Source organism: Acanthochromis polyacanthus, chromosome 2, assembly GCF_021347895.1.
Source record: "Acanthochromis polyacanthus isolate Apoly-LR-REF ecotype Palm Island chromosome 2, KAUST_Apoly_ChrSc, whole genome shotgun sequence".
Lineage (NCBI taxonomy): Eukaryota > Metazoa > Chordata > Actinopteri > Pomacentridae > Acanthochromis > Acanthochromis polyacanthus.
The window spans coordinates 570,998-586,610 of NC_067114.1; the positions used below are offsets into that span (position 1 = coordinate 570,998).

At 41.1% G+C, this 15,613-nt stretch overlaps 2 protein-coding genes across 3 annotated transcripts; one reads left to right on the forward strand and one right to left on the reverse strand.

Annotated features, from left to right (window-relative positions):
- The first annotated feature begins 1,458 nt into the window (after nt 1-1,458).
- On the forward strand, nt 1,459-8,881 carry crybgx (crystallin beta gamma X). The gene is made up of 6 exons (XM_022217132.2): nt 1,459-1,508; nt 1,908-1,956; nt 3,721-3,842; nt 4,871-5,006; nt 7,576-7,715; nt 8,655-8,881. The coding sequence occupies exons 1-6, from the start codon at nt 1,465-1,467 to the stop codon at nt 8,785-8,787; spliced, it is 624 nt and encodes a 207-aa protein (XP_022072824.1). The 5' UTR covers nt 1,459-1,464; the 3' UTR covers nt 8,788-8,881.
- Nucleotides 8,882-10,696: 1,815 nt separating this feature from the next.
- Nucleotides 10,697-14,672, reverse strand: ccnb2 (cyclin B2). 2 transcript variants are annotated; one of them, XM_022217135.2, is made up of 8 exons: nt 14,501-14,672; nt 14,164-14,274; nt 13,435-13,710; nt 13,206-13,364; nt 12,902-13,138; nt 11,643-11,783; nt 11,455-11,565; nt 10,697-11,383 (listed from the first exon to the last, which is right to left on the reverse strand). In XM_022217135.2, exons 1-8 carry the CDS (start codon nt 14,525-14,527, stop codon nt 11,273-11,275), a joined length of 1,173 nt encoding a protein of 390 aa, XP_022072827.1. In that variant the 5' UTR covers nt 14,528-14,672; the 3' UTR covers nt 10,697-11,272. The 2 variants fall into 2 exon arrangements, with proteins under 2 accessions (XP_022072827.1, XP_022072826.1); XM_022217134.2 differs by having other exon boundaries at nt 13,435-13,713.
- Nucleotides 14,673-15,613: the final 941 nt, after the last annotated feature.

Below are 15,613 nucleotides of genomic sequence, written 5' to 3' on the forward strand. Positions count from 1 at the left end.
GCTGTAGCTCTAGCTAACTAGCTGACTGTAGGTTAACCTAATAATGTTATGCTGTATTAGCTTGAGGGCCGCATAGTGGTATAGTGGTTAGAACTTTCACCTTGCAGCAAGAAGATCCCCGGTTCAAATCCCGGCCTGGGATCTTTCTGCATGGAGTCTGCATGTTCTCCCTGTGCATGCGTGGGTTTTCTCCGGGTACTCCGGCTTCCTCCCACAGTCCAAAAACATGCTGAGGTTAATTGGTTACTCTAAATTGTCCGTAGGTGTGAATGTGAGTGTGATTGTGTGTCTGTATATGTAGCCCTGTGACAGACTGGTGACCTGTCCAGGGTGTCCCCTGCCTTCAGTCAGCTGGGATAGACTCCAGCACCCCCCATGACCCTAGTGAGGATAAAGCGGTGTATAGAGGATGGATGGATGTATTAGCTTGATGTAGCTCTAGCTTGCTAGCTTGATTTCTTAGCTACTGTTGGACAAACATCCTTGTTGATTTTACATTATTTCTGTGTTATGAATTTAAATATCACTGATAATAAAGTAAAATTACATCTTTTGTTGTGTAAGCCCCTCAGTTGTCAAAAAAATGAAAGTAATCAAACTGTTTAAAAACCAAAATCCAAAGTAATTTCTGCATGTTTTAATGTACAAATCAAAAACATCTAAATTTAAGAATTTTGTTGTTTTTGTGTATCAGTAACATCTACCTAGGTTGCCATCTTGTGTTCTCAGCTGTAATCTGGTTTTTAATAACCCTCTTAAGTTGTTTACTTCATCATGATATGTTGATAGTGGAAAAAAAAGAACACATTTTAATAGAGAATCCACATGTTCTCAAGTCTTTCCCTGGTTTATTGTGCATTAAAATTATAACTGGCTAGACTCTTTGATATATTACAGTTATTTATTTTGAGTCTCTGTCAATCCTGCATGAACTCATTCTTCAGACTAATAATAACATTAATGGGGAAACCTTCAGTAAATCATGAGTCGAATCTTTAAAGACCCTCCAGAGGTTATTTTTAATAAACATGCCTTCATGTCCTTCAGATGTTAGTGAGACCATGCAGGTTCATGGAGGTGAAAGAAGTCCATCGCTGTCAGCCGCCTGCAGGTCGTGACCTCTCTGAATACAGTGAGCTGCACAAAGCATGAATACCTCCATTATCATAAGCTGCTTTGTTTTACACACAAAATGCTGAATTGTTCGACGCCAAAACTGTCGGCGCTGCACTCTGAGCTCACATTTACATGTTAGTGTGCACAAACTGTCCCCTGGCGTGTTTCTATTGCGGCTTGTATGTGCGTTTGTATGTTGTTTTGTGCAGCTGCAAACAGGAGACAACATGACAGAGTGTTTAGCATATCAATGGCCTCAGGCAGAAACACTCTGAGCTTTCTAGTACCTGTCCTCTCACCTCCACTCGCCGTATTTAAGGGGCTTTCTTGTGGCCTCGCAGAGCTGACATGAACATCTTTACTAAGGTCCCAGGATTAGCCCAACAAACCAGGTATGTTGAGTTGTTGCTCCGGCCAGGGGCCTGTGGACCGAGGAGACACCCAGCTCAGAGGGGTCCAGGTGGGTGGGCCGGCTCCACAGCCCACCTCCTGCTGGTTCTCTGCTCTCCACCAGTGTCATAAAAATCACCTGGAGAGTGACGATGGTTGCAGGAGACACGCAAACACACTGCAGATGATAGTTTTAGTCTGAAAAACACAGAAATACTCCTGAAAGAGTCTGGAGTAGAAGCAAAAACTGTAATGTGTCAAAAGAAATGGCATTTTCAGAAGCTTCAGTTTCAAACGCAGACATTTCCATAAACTGCAGATCTTCTCTGATTGTTGTAATTACTGAATGTATGTGTGTGTTTGGGTTCTAATTATTCATATAAATGCTTCTATATCTACAGCAAGCTGGGGTCTGTGCTCCAACGTGCCTTCTACGGGTCCAGTGGGAGGGTGAGTCTGATAATTAGAGTTTTTATGTCAAGGCAAACTGAATTTCTTCATTTAAAGTGAATAGAGCTGCTAAACTGACTGATTCTGCTGTATTATTATCCCCCGCCTCCACGAAGTGGAAAAGGGGGATATAGGTTTGGCCTCCGTCCGTCTGTCCGTCCGAGATGAAGGGGACAGCTTTTCTCGGAAACTATTACAGCTCGGATTACGAAATTTAGTGTGTAGCTTCACACCATGGACACCTTGATCAAGTTTGAAAATGAGACCTGTGCGATAATATTTAACAGAGTTATGGCCCTCGATCACTATTTTGGATATAGACTCATAGACATCACATGTGGCGGGGGATATTGATGACCATGTCGTCTTGTTGTGATTAGAGCTGCAAAATGTCAAGAAGACATCGTGTTGATCATTTCCCAATCAAGGATTTAAGGATTTTCTGTTCTTTTTCAGCTCTGGGTTGTTGACTGAACAAAAAAGAAACTTAATGAATTTTGTATTTTGGGAAACGGTCCTGTCCAATGAGATCACTTTCATATTTGTGTATAGGGGCTGCAGTATTGATTATTTTCCTTGTTGATTAATTTTCTTAATTAACCAAATAGTTGACAGATCTATAAATTGTCAGAAACTGTCACATTTTTTGCAACAACCAAAAGATGTTCGGTTTACTGGGGTTGACTGGGAAAGCAACTATCAGATTGCCACTTTTAAGAAGCTGGAAAAAGAGAAAACAGACTTAAAGAAAACTAAATTATTCATAGTTATTGATTGATTAATCGTGTAATCGTGCTTCGAAAGGTTCCAGCTGGTTCAGTATAGAGCTACACTTTGGAGGTGATTAGCTTAGCTTAGTATAGCTTAGCTTAGCATGGAAACAGAGGAAACAGCAAGCTCGGCTCTCTTCAGAGTTGACAGAGTTGAAGGCTTCAGGTTTAAGACTTTCTTTTTGTCCTGTTCATGCATTTCTTTTCACTTTCTGAGTTTTCTAAACCGCGTCATGGAAAACAACTAAAACCTTCAAACAGCAATGAACACACGAAGATTTAAAGTTTGGTGAAGATTGGGATTATTTTACCAGCTGGTTTATATTTTTATTTTGGTGAATTCGTGCTCTGCATATAAATGTTCCTCTGAAACAGAATTATTTTTGGCGGGACACAACTGCTGCATCCTGGGCTAAGCCCCGCCCACAACAGCTGTGATTAGCTAAAAGAAATACTAACCTGCCGGAGGTTTCTTTATCCGCCCACAACAGAACAGTGAGGGGCTGCAGACCGTTCTCCTGAGGTCTGGATATCTGAGACTAACCTAAGAACTAAAACTTTGTTCAACTTCAGAGCATAAAATCTCATAAAACCAGTTTTTTGGAAGCAAAATGTTGAAAATATTTTATGTCCTCTAGGGTTTTCTATCGCTTCTGGGAGTTTGTAATAAATAACATTTCCTCTTGTATTTAAATACAACAAGAAGATCCACAGCTTAAATAAAAGGTTCATGTAGAAGGAATGAGAGTTCATGTTTTAGTGGAGTCAGAACACAGATGAAAGAAAATGCCCTAAAAGGATAAAATTAGTGAAATGTAAAAGTTAAAAAATGCATCTTTAAAGGAAGACCTCAAGTTTCAGCTGTAGAATCCCTGCAGACTTCATGTTTCTGTCGCTGTCGGCTTCTAGAGCAGTTCTTATAGCGTTTATAGTGTTGTCCTGTTAGTCACGCCTTCTGAATGTTTCTTACTTTTCCTCCTACCTCTGATCCCAGGTGACCCTTTTCGAGCAGCGTAACTTCGCTGGCAGACGTCTGGACCTGAGCTCCGACTGCTCCAGGATCAGCGACAAGAACTTTCCAGAGAGATGTAACTCTGTGCAGGTGGAGAGCGGAGCGTAAGTCCTCACCGGGTCCATGTCCAGCCCCCAAAACGTAGACAAACATGTGGAACCTAAATGTGAACATGTGGTTTTACCTTTTACAGACGGTAACTAATGGACTAGACCATGTTGGATTCATAGATATATCTATGGTTGGATTAGCTTGAAATCAGAGGGCAGCAGGAAATTCACTCATATTTGACCTGTTATTGCTTCTAGTTTTTCAGGTCAAACTGCTCTAAATCTCAGGGTTCATGATTGCATTTATTGTTTTCTAAAATCCATATTCTCATGGATTGATGGTGTTACTGCACAATAACACTATATTATAATGACATGAGACTAAAGAAAATTTGGGTTGGAAAGGTTTATTAAAACATAAACTTAGGCTGTGCTTCACAAAATAATTTCTATAATCTAGTAAAATAGGAGGACTAAGGTAGAAGTTCTTAGATCTGGTTTAACGTGGAACTATTCAGTTTCAGGTAGAAGCACAAGCTAACCCAGTAGAAAAAAAGACAAGAACCTGTTTAATAAGATGTCAAGACAAATATAGATACTAAAAGGCAATGCTGGTAGAATAAGAAAAACATTATTTATAGCATTTGACTTACATAAATTAAGCTGAATATCAAGGATAAAAATGAGTCTGTCTGTGTGTCTGTCTGAATATTAGGGGAGTTGAAGAACAAAGTTGCAGAAAATGTAAATAACCCAGTAAAATATTAGTAACTCCAAATGCTGATGCTTAAATGCAGTTAGACTAAGTTTTAACCAAAACAACAACCTGAAAATTCATTTGACTTCATGTTTCATAATAATTACTAATCATAATCCAAGTTCTGGACCAAAGCAAGCTTCATAGAAATAATTTTCTGTCTGATTCTGAAACTTCCACAAACTCATCAGAATTGAGCTGAAGTTCTAAATTCAGGACTGCAGGATTTAATCTGAGTTACCTTTGAGGTTTGACAGGATGTTGTAGGGATCGTACCGCATCGTTTTCCTCCCTCTCTGACTGACCTTCCTCTGATCTCCTAAAGATGGGTCGGCTACGAACATGAGAACTTCCGTGGACGTCAGTACCTGTGGGACATGTCCGACAGGGGCGAGTACAACTGCTATGATAAATGGTGCGCTCAGGTGGACCACGTCTCCTCTGTCCGCTCTGTCAAACAGGTGAGAAACAGGTTACAGGTGGACTCACTGTGGGCACAGAAAACACTTAGAAACGGTTGTATATATAGAGTGCTTTTACCCAAAGCGCTTTACATGATACATCACATTCACACACTGATGGCAGAAGCTGCCATGCAAGGCACTAACCACAACCCACCAGGAGCAGTTAGGGGTTCGACATCTTGCTCAGGGACACCTCGACAGGCTGAGGATTGAACCAGCAACCTTCCAGTTACAAGACGGCCACTCTATCCACTGAGCCATGCCGCCCCTGTTAGAAAGACTTAGAAACCCTTAGACATCATTAAAAACACTTAAAAACACTTAGACACCATTAAAACACTTAGAAACCCTTAAAAACACTTAGAAACCCTTAGACACTATTAAAAACACTTAAAAACACTTAGACACCATTAAAACACTTAAAAACACTTAGGAAACCTGTAGACACCATTAAAACACTTAAAAACACTTAGACACCATTAAAACACTTAAAAACCCTTAGAAACCCTTAGACACTATTAAAACACTTAAAACTCCTTGGACGCTATTAAAGAACTGAGAAACCCTTAGACACCATTAAAACACTTAGAAACCCTTAGACACCATTAAAACACTTAAAAACACTTAGACACCATTAAAACACTTAGAAACCCTTAGAAACCCTTAGACACCATTAAAACACTTAGAAACCCTTAGAAACCCTTAGACACCATTAGAACACTTAGAAACCCTTAGACACCATTAAAACACTTAAAAACACTTAGACACCATTAAAACACTTAGAAACCCTTAGAAACCCTTAGACACTATTAAAACACTTAAAACTCCTTGGACGCTATTAAAGAACTGAGAAACCCTTAGACACCATTAAAACACTTAGAAACCCTTAGACACCATTAAAAACACTTAGACACCATTAAAACACTTAGACACCATTAAAAACACTTAGACACCATTAAAACACTTAGAAACTCTTAAAAACACTTATAAACCCTTGGACACCATTAAAACACTTAAAACCACATACACCATCATAAAAGCAGACATGAAGTCTACAGATTGTATAGAAACAGTTCTTCAATCTGACATTTTACAGAAAAAATAGATCATTCTGTTCGTTCGTTATGGACAATCCATGACTAGCACAGAAGTCCAATAACAAAACACCACTCGGGTTCAGATCGGGCAGGCCGTTCCTCCATCGTTGCCCACGTGAGCGTTGAAGTCTCCCAGGAGAACTATGGAATCCCCGGGCGGTACCCCTTCCAGGACACCACCCAGAGACTCCAAGAAGGCCGAGTACTCCGAACTGCTGTTCGGCGCATAAGCACAGACAACAGTCAGAGTTTTCCCCTCTGCAACATGAAGTCGCAGAGAGGCGACCCTCTCGTTCTCCGGGGAGAACTCCAACAAAGCGGCGCTCAGCCGGGGGCTTGTAAGTATCCCCACACCCGCCCGGCGCCTCTCACTTTGGGCAACTCCGGAGTAGGAGAGTCCAACCCCTCTCCAGGATTCTGGTTCCAGAACCCTTGCTGTGCGTGGAGGTGAGCCCAACTATATCTAGCCGGAATCGCTCCACCTCCCGCACCAGCTCAGGTTCCTTCCCCGCCAGTGAGGTGACGTTCCACGTCCCCAGAGCTAGTCTACACCACCAGGGGGCGGCACGCCCAGGCGCCCGCTCCTGCCTACTGCCCGGTGCACATAGCACCCGACCCCGACTTCCTGCCCTATAGGTGGTGGGCCTATTGGGCGGTGGCCCCGTGTTACTTCTTCGGGCTGTGCCCGACCGAGCCCCACGGGACCCCAAAGCTCGGCCACCAGACGCTCTCTTGCGAGCTCCCCCCCCCCCCCAGGCCTGGCTCCAGGGGAAGGCCCCGGTTTCCCTAACCCGGGCGAGGTAGCGGCTTCACCTTTGTTTGTTTTCATCGTGGTCTTCTGAATCGCTCTTAGTCTGGTCTCTCACCCAGGACCAGTTTGCCTTGGGAGACCCTACCAGGGACAACATAGCTCCCAGGATCACCGAGACACTCAAACCCCTCCACCGCGATAAGGTGGCGATTCGACGGGGGGTTCTCATTCTAAAAGCCACACTGTGTCCCTGCAGTACAGTTTGTCAGAATAATGTTCATTTTTACCTTTTTTACTGAAGTTTTAAATAACTTCTTGTGAAACAGCATCTGGAATTGCAGGACTATCTGGTGTAGTAAAACCAGCTTCTACATAAACTCCTGTTTAGTTTCATTTATAGTTCTCCAAATGTTTTATGTATAAAAATTGGAAGTTTTCAGAAAAATGTGGTGGAGCAGAAATAGTGCCGTAGATATTTCCTCATTGAATGCTCAGAAATATGCAAGTTTGGATTGTTTTGTTAAAATCAATTCAGAGGACAATCAAAGATTTTAATTTAATAACTCAGAGCTGTGCACTGATTTAAACTCACATTAAAGGTTTTAGGGAATAAAGAAGATGAACTCCAGAGGAACCATGTAAATGTTGGCTGTTTTTTCTGATCTCTAGTGTCTGTGATGATGATTAAATGTCTTAAACGTCTCCGTCTGTCTCTCAGGACAACAACCCGGCCAGAGCTCAGCTGTTTGAACGAGCTGGTTTCTCCGGTAAGAAGATGGAGATTCAGGACGACATCCCAAACCTGATGAGCCGCTACAGCCTGAACAGAGTGGCCTCCATCCGGGTGCTGGGAGGAGCGTAAGTACAGCTCTTTAATACCAGGATTTACTGGGATTAATTCAAGCTACCACGATATAGAAACATGAAGGGTGCTGTCAATAAAAATAGTTTAATAAGAGAAATGAACAAGTTGAACAAGACAAAGTCAAAATGAAAGAAACTCATTGATGTGCAGCTACATGAACTTTAACTCTTGTAAACCTCAGGAGCTGTTGATGATGCAGCTCAAACAGGAGCTGAATATCTCCTGAACATTAATTTATGATTAAATTAATTTAGTTACTGAAACACTCCTGGTTCTGATTATTATTGTAAATACAAGAATTCTGCACAAACTCAGAGCTTCTTTTACATTAAATAGTTTAACAATGAGTTCATATCATCATTTTGTTCCGTTATTTTTAAACCTCGAGGCACTTTAAAGACTAATATCATTTAATTATTATTATCTACTAATAACAGATTTGGTAAAACTACAGTTTTACATGTTAATTATTTAAAACAAACATTTGATATTAATACATTTAAAATATCCTAAATATGACAATAATCCTGGCAAACACTTCATACAAGCGTGTCGTATTTTTCTTCTATTTTTCTATTCAATTTCTTTGTAATAAATAGTATATTTTTTCCTTCTCTGTTTTTAATTTCAACATCCTTGATGCCAATAAAGTTTATTGAATTTAATAACCCATTATTCAGGTTAGAATCTGTTATAAACCTTAAAAATAAAATGTGCTGTAAAATCCATCTTATCTGCAGTTTCAGGTGTAATATAATAAATTTAATAAGCAATAAATAGCTGCAGCTTCATCTTCCAGATGAACTAAAAGAACCTGATCTGTGGTTTTAGGAACTGGATGATTCAGTTCCTTTCATCCTCCACCTGGAATCATTTTCGGATTCCGGGTTTATTCTCCTCTAAATGGATCTGATGTTCCTCCTCCTCCACAGCTGGGTGGTTTACCAGGAGCCCAACTACAGAGGACCTCACTACATCCTGGAGAAACGCGACTACAACAACTTCTCAGACTGGGGCAGCCAGAACAGCACTGTGGGCTCCATGAGGAGAGTCCGCTTCAACTGAAGCTCAGACCTCCTGGTCCAGACCATCTCAGTCCAAACCTGTCAGCTTTACACTCCACATAACCTATTTTAGTAATAAACTGGTAAAAGACCAACACTCTGGCTTGGATTTATTCCACTAATTCCACTGAAGGACTTCTGGTTCGTTTTATTCCGATTTAATCATCTGGAACCGACAGACGAAAACTCCTGTTTTTGTCAATGAAAGATGAACTAAAGGCAGAAATTTGAAGATGAAACTTTATCCTGAACATTAAGAAAGACTGACGTGTTTTATGTTGTTCTCATTAAAGACTAAAGAGATTTGAGCATTTCTATCTGCTATGAATATCTCAGAACAATCACTTTCCTGCAAAACATAACAATTTAAAATGTTTTAAATCAGTAGAAAAAGAACTCTCCTCCAAAAGGCAGAAAAATATTAAGTTTTAACTCTTTCACCATTTTAAGCAACATTGGTGTTTTGTACAACTTAGAAGTAAAAATAAGGTTGAAAATCGTAAAACTTTGAGCACTCCAACAGTTTTGAGCTCGTTTTTCATTTTAATCAAAGTCTCAGAGCTTCGTTGATCTTTTTAGAGCCATAGCAGTTTGTTAGGAAATTTAAAAGGCACAACCATCAGCGGCAATGAGCTTCTCCAAGCAGCTGAGCAGCATCAAGAAAAATTAAGTAAATGAGTCTACAGAGCAGGAGAAGGTTCTGAGAACAGGATGGAGGAACCGTGGAGAACAAGCTGAGGCCTGGAAAAAACCTCCAGAGAAAACTGCTGCTAGAATCACTAGAACATGAAATCAAAACCCTGTTTGACTGCAGAAGGGCTTCTGGAACATTTATCAGACTGTTCTACTGAAAACACCTGAACTGATACAACCGTCTGCATCCATCCTAACCCATGGATGGTTGGAGAATATAACTGTCTGTTTTGCCCATTCCAACCATTTTTCTGTGGTTTTTGAGTGGAGGCTGTTTGGGTGATTTCTTGACTGTTCCGTACTCTCTTAGGATGCGGCATCTGGTACTTCTAGGAACTTCAGGTAAGTCACAGCTTTTTAAGATGGTAGAACTTGATGCCAGCGGTCGTCTGGCTGCTTCTCGCTTAATTCTTCTCAGATCCTTTGATGTTCTTTTTTCCTTTTCAACTCACTTTTTTCTGCCATCTTGACCATTTTTGATGGTCCTAGTATCTCTTCCCAATTTCATTGGGAGTAAGTTTTTCTGACAGCAACTGAACTATTTGGCTCTTTTCTGAAGCCGTTAAGTCCTTTTTTTGTCCCATTTTGATGAAAGCTAAAACTTGCCAATAATTCATAACATGCACTTTTGACATGTGATTTTCTTGCTTTAAATGTGATATAATTTGAAATGTCTGACAAATACAAAGTTAGCGTAGGAGAAGACTATTTAAGAGTGGGAAGGCCCAGACTTATTTCTAAGATTATGTTTTGGACAAAAAAAAACAAAAACCTACTTGCCTAACAATTTGGCACAGAGTGTAGAGAACAGCTGAAGATTTTAACAGGATCCCAAATAAACCTCATATTTCATCCCATGGCACCACAGAACTAAAATCTTCCTCCAAATTCCAGAGCATGAAAGAAGCAGACTAAACGTCAGCAAGAGAAAAGAAAATCCTCCAGCAAGAACAGACAGCTGATAGAAAAAGGTTTTAGAAACAGTTCTCAGGCACAGAACTCCTCTCAGGCTAGTAAGAGAGAATCTTTCCTAAAATATTGAAGAAATGAACTTTGCTTTGTGGAAATGAGCAGAAATCTAGCTCCTACTGTAGGAGCTCTTAGTTCAAAATATTCAGGAATGTTTTTCTGAGAGGCAAAGGAAGCCTCTTAATGTTGAATTAACAAAAAGCTGGTAGAACCAAAGTAAGTCAAAGACTGTTAAAACCACAGCAGGATACCTAAAACCTTTTATTTAGCTTTAGTTTGAACCATACAGTCCAAGATCTGAGCTTAAAATGCAGCTGAATCATGCAGCACACATTAAAACTATAAAACTAATCACAGCAAAACATTTAAGAAAACAAGGCACTTATTCATTCACATCTGATAAAACATCCAATTTACAGCTCAGATTTCTGGAAGCAGAACAAAGATCTCTTCTGAAACAGAAACAGGAGCTGAAGGTCTGGCAGCAGAAACTCAGAAGGTTGTTCTGGACCTCAGATGTTCCTCCAGGCATATGGCTGTTAACACCCCCCCCCCCCAAAAAAAAAAAAACCTAACATCTCAGATGAGAAGCCCTTCAGGACATTTCTGCTCCACTGAAGTTGGTAGTAAACGGACTGAGGTTCAATCAACACGATGCAGCTGAAGAATCTAGAAGATCAAAAGATTCAGGAAAAACTGATTTCAATGAAACCATGACGCTCAGATGAACTAAAAACATCCCATAAAAACTAGTGAAGTTTCTCCACAGGTTGAGATAAAGCTCCAATAAAGTGCAAGTGAAACGTCCACAGACGAAAAGTCTCTCAGGAAGTGTTGAGCAGAGCGGCCGCCAGGTTCTCCACGACGGGAGACTTCAGCTGAGGGATCAGGCTGATCTTCATCAGTTTGCTGCTTGAATATTTGTTCCTGACGGCCTGCAGAAGAAGAATCGGTCAGTTTGAGCCGACAGGTCATCGTCTGGACAATGATTTAAAGTCAGACTCACCTGGAACTTAGTTTTCCCCTCGTTCACCATCACAACATTTTTGGCGATGAGCTGCATGATGGGTTTCAGGTGGAGCTCATCGTAGGTGGAGTAGTGCTGCTGGGTGGGAGACTGACAGCAGAGAAGCTCCATTATCAACCTGCCTGAAGCTGATGAACATGAATCAGGTGTTTAAAGGTGAAACTGACCCAGGACAAGCCGTCCAGCAGCAGCTGGGAGAGACAGAGGGAGGCAGCAGCGATCTCAGAGGGCCGGTAGTGGACCATGGAGTAGTCCAGGAGGGTCAGCTCCATCAGGTACTTAGCCAGGGTGTGTCTCTCTGTGTCAGACTGAAAGACATTAAGAAAACTAACATTTTACTTAAAGATTCAGGGATTTGAGACACTGCTTTTCATTATGTTAACACATTGACTCTTTCCTTCAATAAGTCTAAACTCAGACCAGTGAGGAAGTAAAGAGACTCGAGGACAAAGAAACCAGCGATCAAACAAATCTTTAAAACATCTGATCAGTCGCCATGAGGTGCTGCACAGCTTCAGCACCTGTCAGACCCACAAACAGCTGCAGCTTTTACTCCATTTTATTAACAGAAAATGTGTGAAGACCCTCCATGTTGGAGGAGGAAATCATCTCCAGGAGCAGAAGTCACCAAAATAAAAGCTCCTTTAGTGGTTCACATCAGTAGAGTCCTGATTATCATTGCTCTTATCAGAAAAGAGCAACAAAAACCAGTTCAATCCATTTTTAAACCACAAGAACACAACTGGAGTTCAGCCTGAAGAATAATAAAGTATCTATCATCCATCCTCAGTTCAGCCTGAAGAACATCTCAGAGGTGAGGACTGAACTGCAGAGGTTAAATGATTCGTTAACTATTAAACCGACAGTTTTTAATCAGTTTCAGTAACTTCAGAAAAAAACTGAAGTAAAAATTGGGATTGCAACAGAAGACATGAAGCACGAGTCTTTGGGCTTCAGGAAACACAGAATGACACTTTATTGAACAAAATACTGATTATTGATCCGTAAAAAATTATCCACAACAAAACCCACCAGGTGCTGCTGAATAGTCTGTTAGCTTAAAAAAAAAAAAAAACGACACTTAAATGTTTCATATCAGGCTCGTTTACAGATATATCACTGCCTTTTGAGACCAACTACAGAACATTTATGGGCTTCACTGTTCAATAATAAACTCTTCCTTCATTCTGTACGTTGCTGCAGCTCCACACTCTTATTTTCTCATAATCTAAGGTCTGATATTCAGAGAAAGACTCAAAATCAACTCTGGGATGGAGGAAGGTAAGAAGCAGTTTTCTGTGGAGCGTTGTGTCATACACATAAACCTGATGTGATCAGTCAACATTTTATAAAGTAGAACAATTAAATCCTTGAGAAGTTCAGATTAAACTCTGCAGCTCTACATCTGATTACAGCAGAAACTCACGTTTGCCACTTTGGAAGCCCGTCTGAGGAAGTGGAGCGGCAGCGGACGTCCCAGCTGGAACTTGAGGCTCCTCAGAACCAGTTGTTCCATCTCCAGAATCTGCGACTTGGTGAAGGCATTGTCGGTGATGTAGGCGAAGTCTCCAACCTCGGGAGCGTACATCTCCTCGTACTTACAGGCCACCAGCATGGCGGTCACCCCGACCAGCTGCAGCTTCCTGCGAGACACCGGCTGGATCTGCAGCACAGCAGAACCTTAACACCGCTCACACAACACCAAGAACACAGGGGTTAGATGTTCTCACCTGCAGAAAGCGGTCCAGGATGGCCACTGTGAGGTACAGGGTCTCCTGCAGCAGCTGGAACCTGGCGTGGACCTGGACCAGCCAGTCGATCAGCAGAGCTCTCATGCGTTCTGTGATTTCATAACCCTGCATGTAGTTTGCTCTGATGGCCTGTTGGACCTGAGGAGACATGCTGGAGTGAAGAAACTGCAGATGGAAGCAGCTGGTGGGGCTCAGGAGAAGAACTTACCTCCAGCGTATGCAGATACTTATAGATATCTTTGACGTATTCTGAGCAGAGCTGTGGCTGGTCGGCATCCTGCTCATCAACGTCCTGAAAGGTCAGCAGCGTCTCAGAGAACGCCTGGCAAAGCTCCTCCTCCACCTTCATGGAAACATCAGCCTCCTCTGGAAGATCTGCTGGGACCTGGAGGACCGGAGCCTCCTGGAGGACTGGAACCACGGGGCCAGAGGACTTCACTTTCTGAAGACCGGCTGGTTTAGATGATGCTTTGGAAGGTCCCTTCTTCTGAGACAAACGTTAGAGATTTGGAAAAAGACAACATGTTTACTTGTGTGTGTATAATATATGTATACTAAGATGATTTAACATGAGAATTAACTTTAGCTTAAACTGTGCAGTGTTCTTCAATTCAGCAGCTTTACTGCAGCTAATAAAGCTAAACCCAGCAGCGATGAAGATCTCAGATCAGTGTTTGCGTTTCTAAACCCTGATAGCAGGGTAAACTCAGCTAACCCCGATGCTAGAGCTAACCCCGACGCTAGAGCTAACCCCGACGCTAGAGCTAACCCCGATGCTAGAGCTAACCCCGATGACCCTGGTCTGTTACGTTAGAGATAGCTTCTTCTGCTGCTCGGGGAAGTTGGTGATTTTTCCCAGAACTGCTCTAACCCCAACTCCGGCACTTTATCGTGGTATAATTATGATAAAAAAATGATATATATATATAATAATTACCTTAGGGTTAGCTGCTGGTCCATTACAGTTGGTGATTTCTCCCAGAGCTGCTCTCCTCGGAGCCGCTGCGGTGGTTTTAGCCGTCTTTGAGGGGTTATTAGCGACTAGAAGCTGTGAAAAGACACGAAAACAAAACGTCAGGCACGAAGGAGACGCAGAACAGACTTTATTTCACAAAGGAGAAACAGGACAGACATTATTAGAGCGACCTTGAGGTTTGCATTTTACAAAAACGAATTCGTGTCGGCTAACGCAGCTAGGCCAGGAAGCTAACAGCTGCTGCTTCAAAAACAATTAAACGCAGCGAAAAAACACTGAAATAACTCAGTTTACTCACCGCAGAGCGAACTTCCAGAGACGACATGTCTAACGCGGACAACCTTTGGCGTACAAGATCAACACGGTGATTTATTTCAGCTACAAACAGGAAAATTTACCGTCAGGATCTGGGATTTGTTTGGAAGCGAACACAGACGAGCAGCTTTCAAATAGCGCTCCGGCAAATCTGATTGGACGCAGCTGGAGGACGGATGCTTCTGATTGGCTGAGAGCCTGAGGACAAAGGTCGAGTGTTCGCGTTTAAAAAATTAAATAATCATAACTATTGTTATATTTTAAAATTAAAAACAATGAAAATAATTTCAACAATACAGAAATATTCACTTCCACCAGCAGTTCAGTAAAATGACATAAATATATCTATTTAACTTATTGTTGTAAAAGCCCAGGTAAAATAAGACCCTGTGGTTGTTATTATTATTATTATTATTATTATTATTATTATTATACTATATTATATAGAAATTGTGACGCTTGATGCAAGTAGACAAATCTTAAAACTGGATGACCTGACCCCTCTGTCACGCTCAGGTTAATGTTTATTTAATGTTTTGTACATATATTTACCTGTACCACTGTGCAGGCCTGTTTTTTTTTTTGCAAATGTAAAAATATTTGCACGTCACACATTAAAATCATTCTAGTTTTAGTTTAGTTTAGTTTTAGTTTAGTTTATTTGAAAGGGGACAATACAATTTCATAAAACACATAGTTATATGGTTAAAAAGCCAGAATTAGCCAAAAGGCTAGTTTTCATCTGTAGTCCCCTGGCCATGATATAAAAAACAGTAAAAAAAAACATCTACAAGAGATAGAACATAGATAGACACATTGATACGGCACTAATGTAACAAATAACACATACATGACAAACTGTTAAGAGAGCACAGGGCACACAATACCTATACAATACAATACAAGATACATATTCAAACACTTACTATGTAATTAAGAGAATGAGACATCACAACATGTCACAACATAACATTTGATTCCAACATCAAAACATCACAACAGGCTTGTCTCTTAGTGTTGGCAGCTGTAGGTGTTGATAAGCCACATTTTCAATTTTTTCTGAAGACCATTCTAAGTTCATGTTTTAATATTCTAC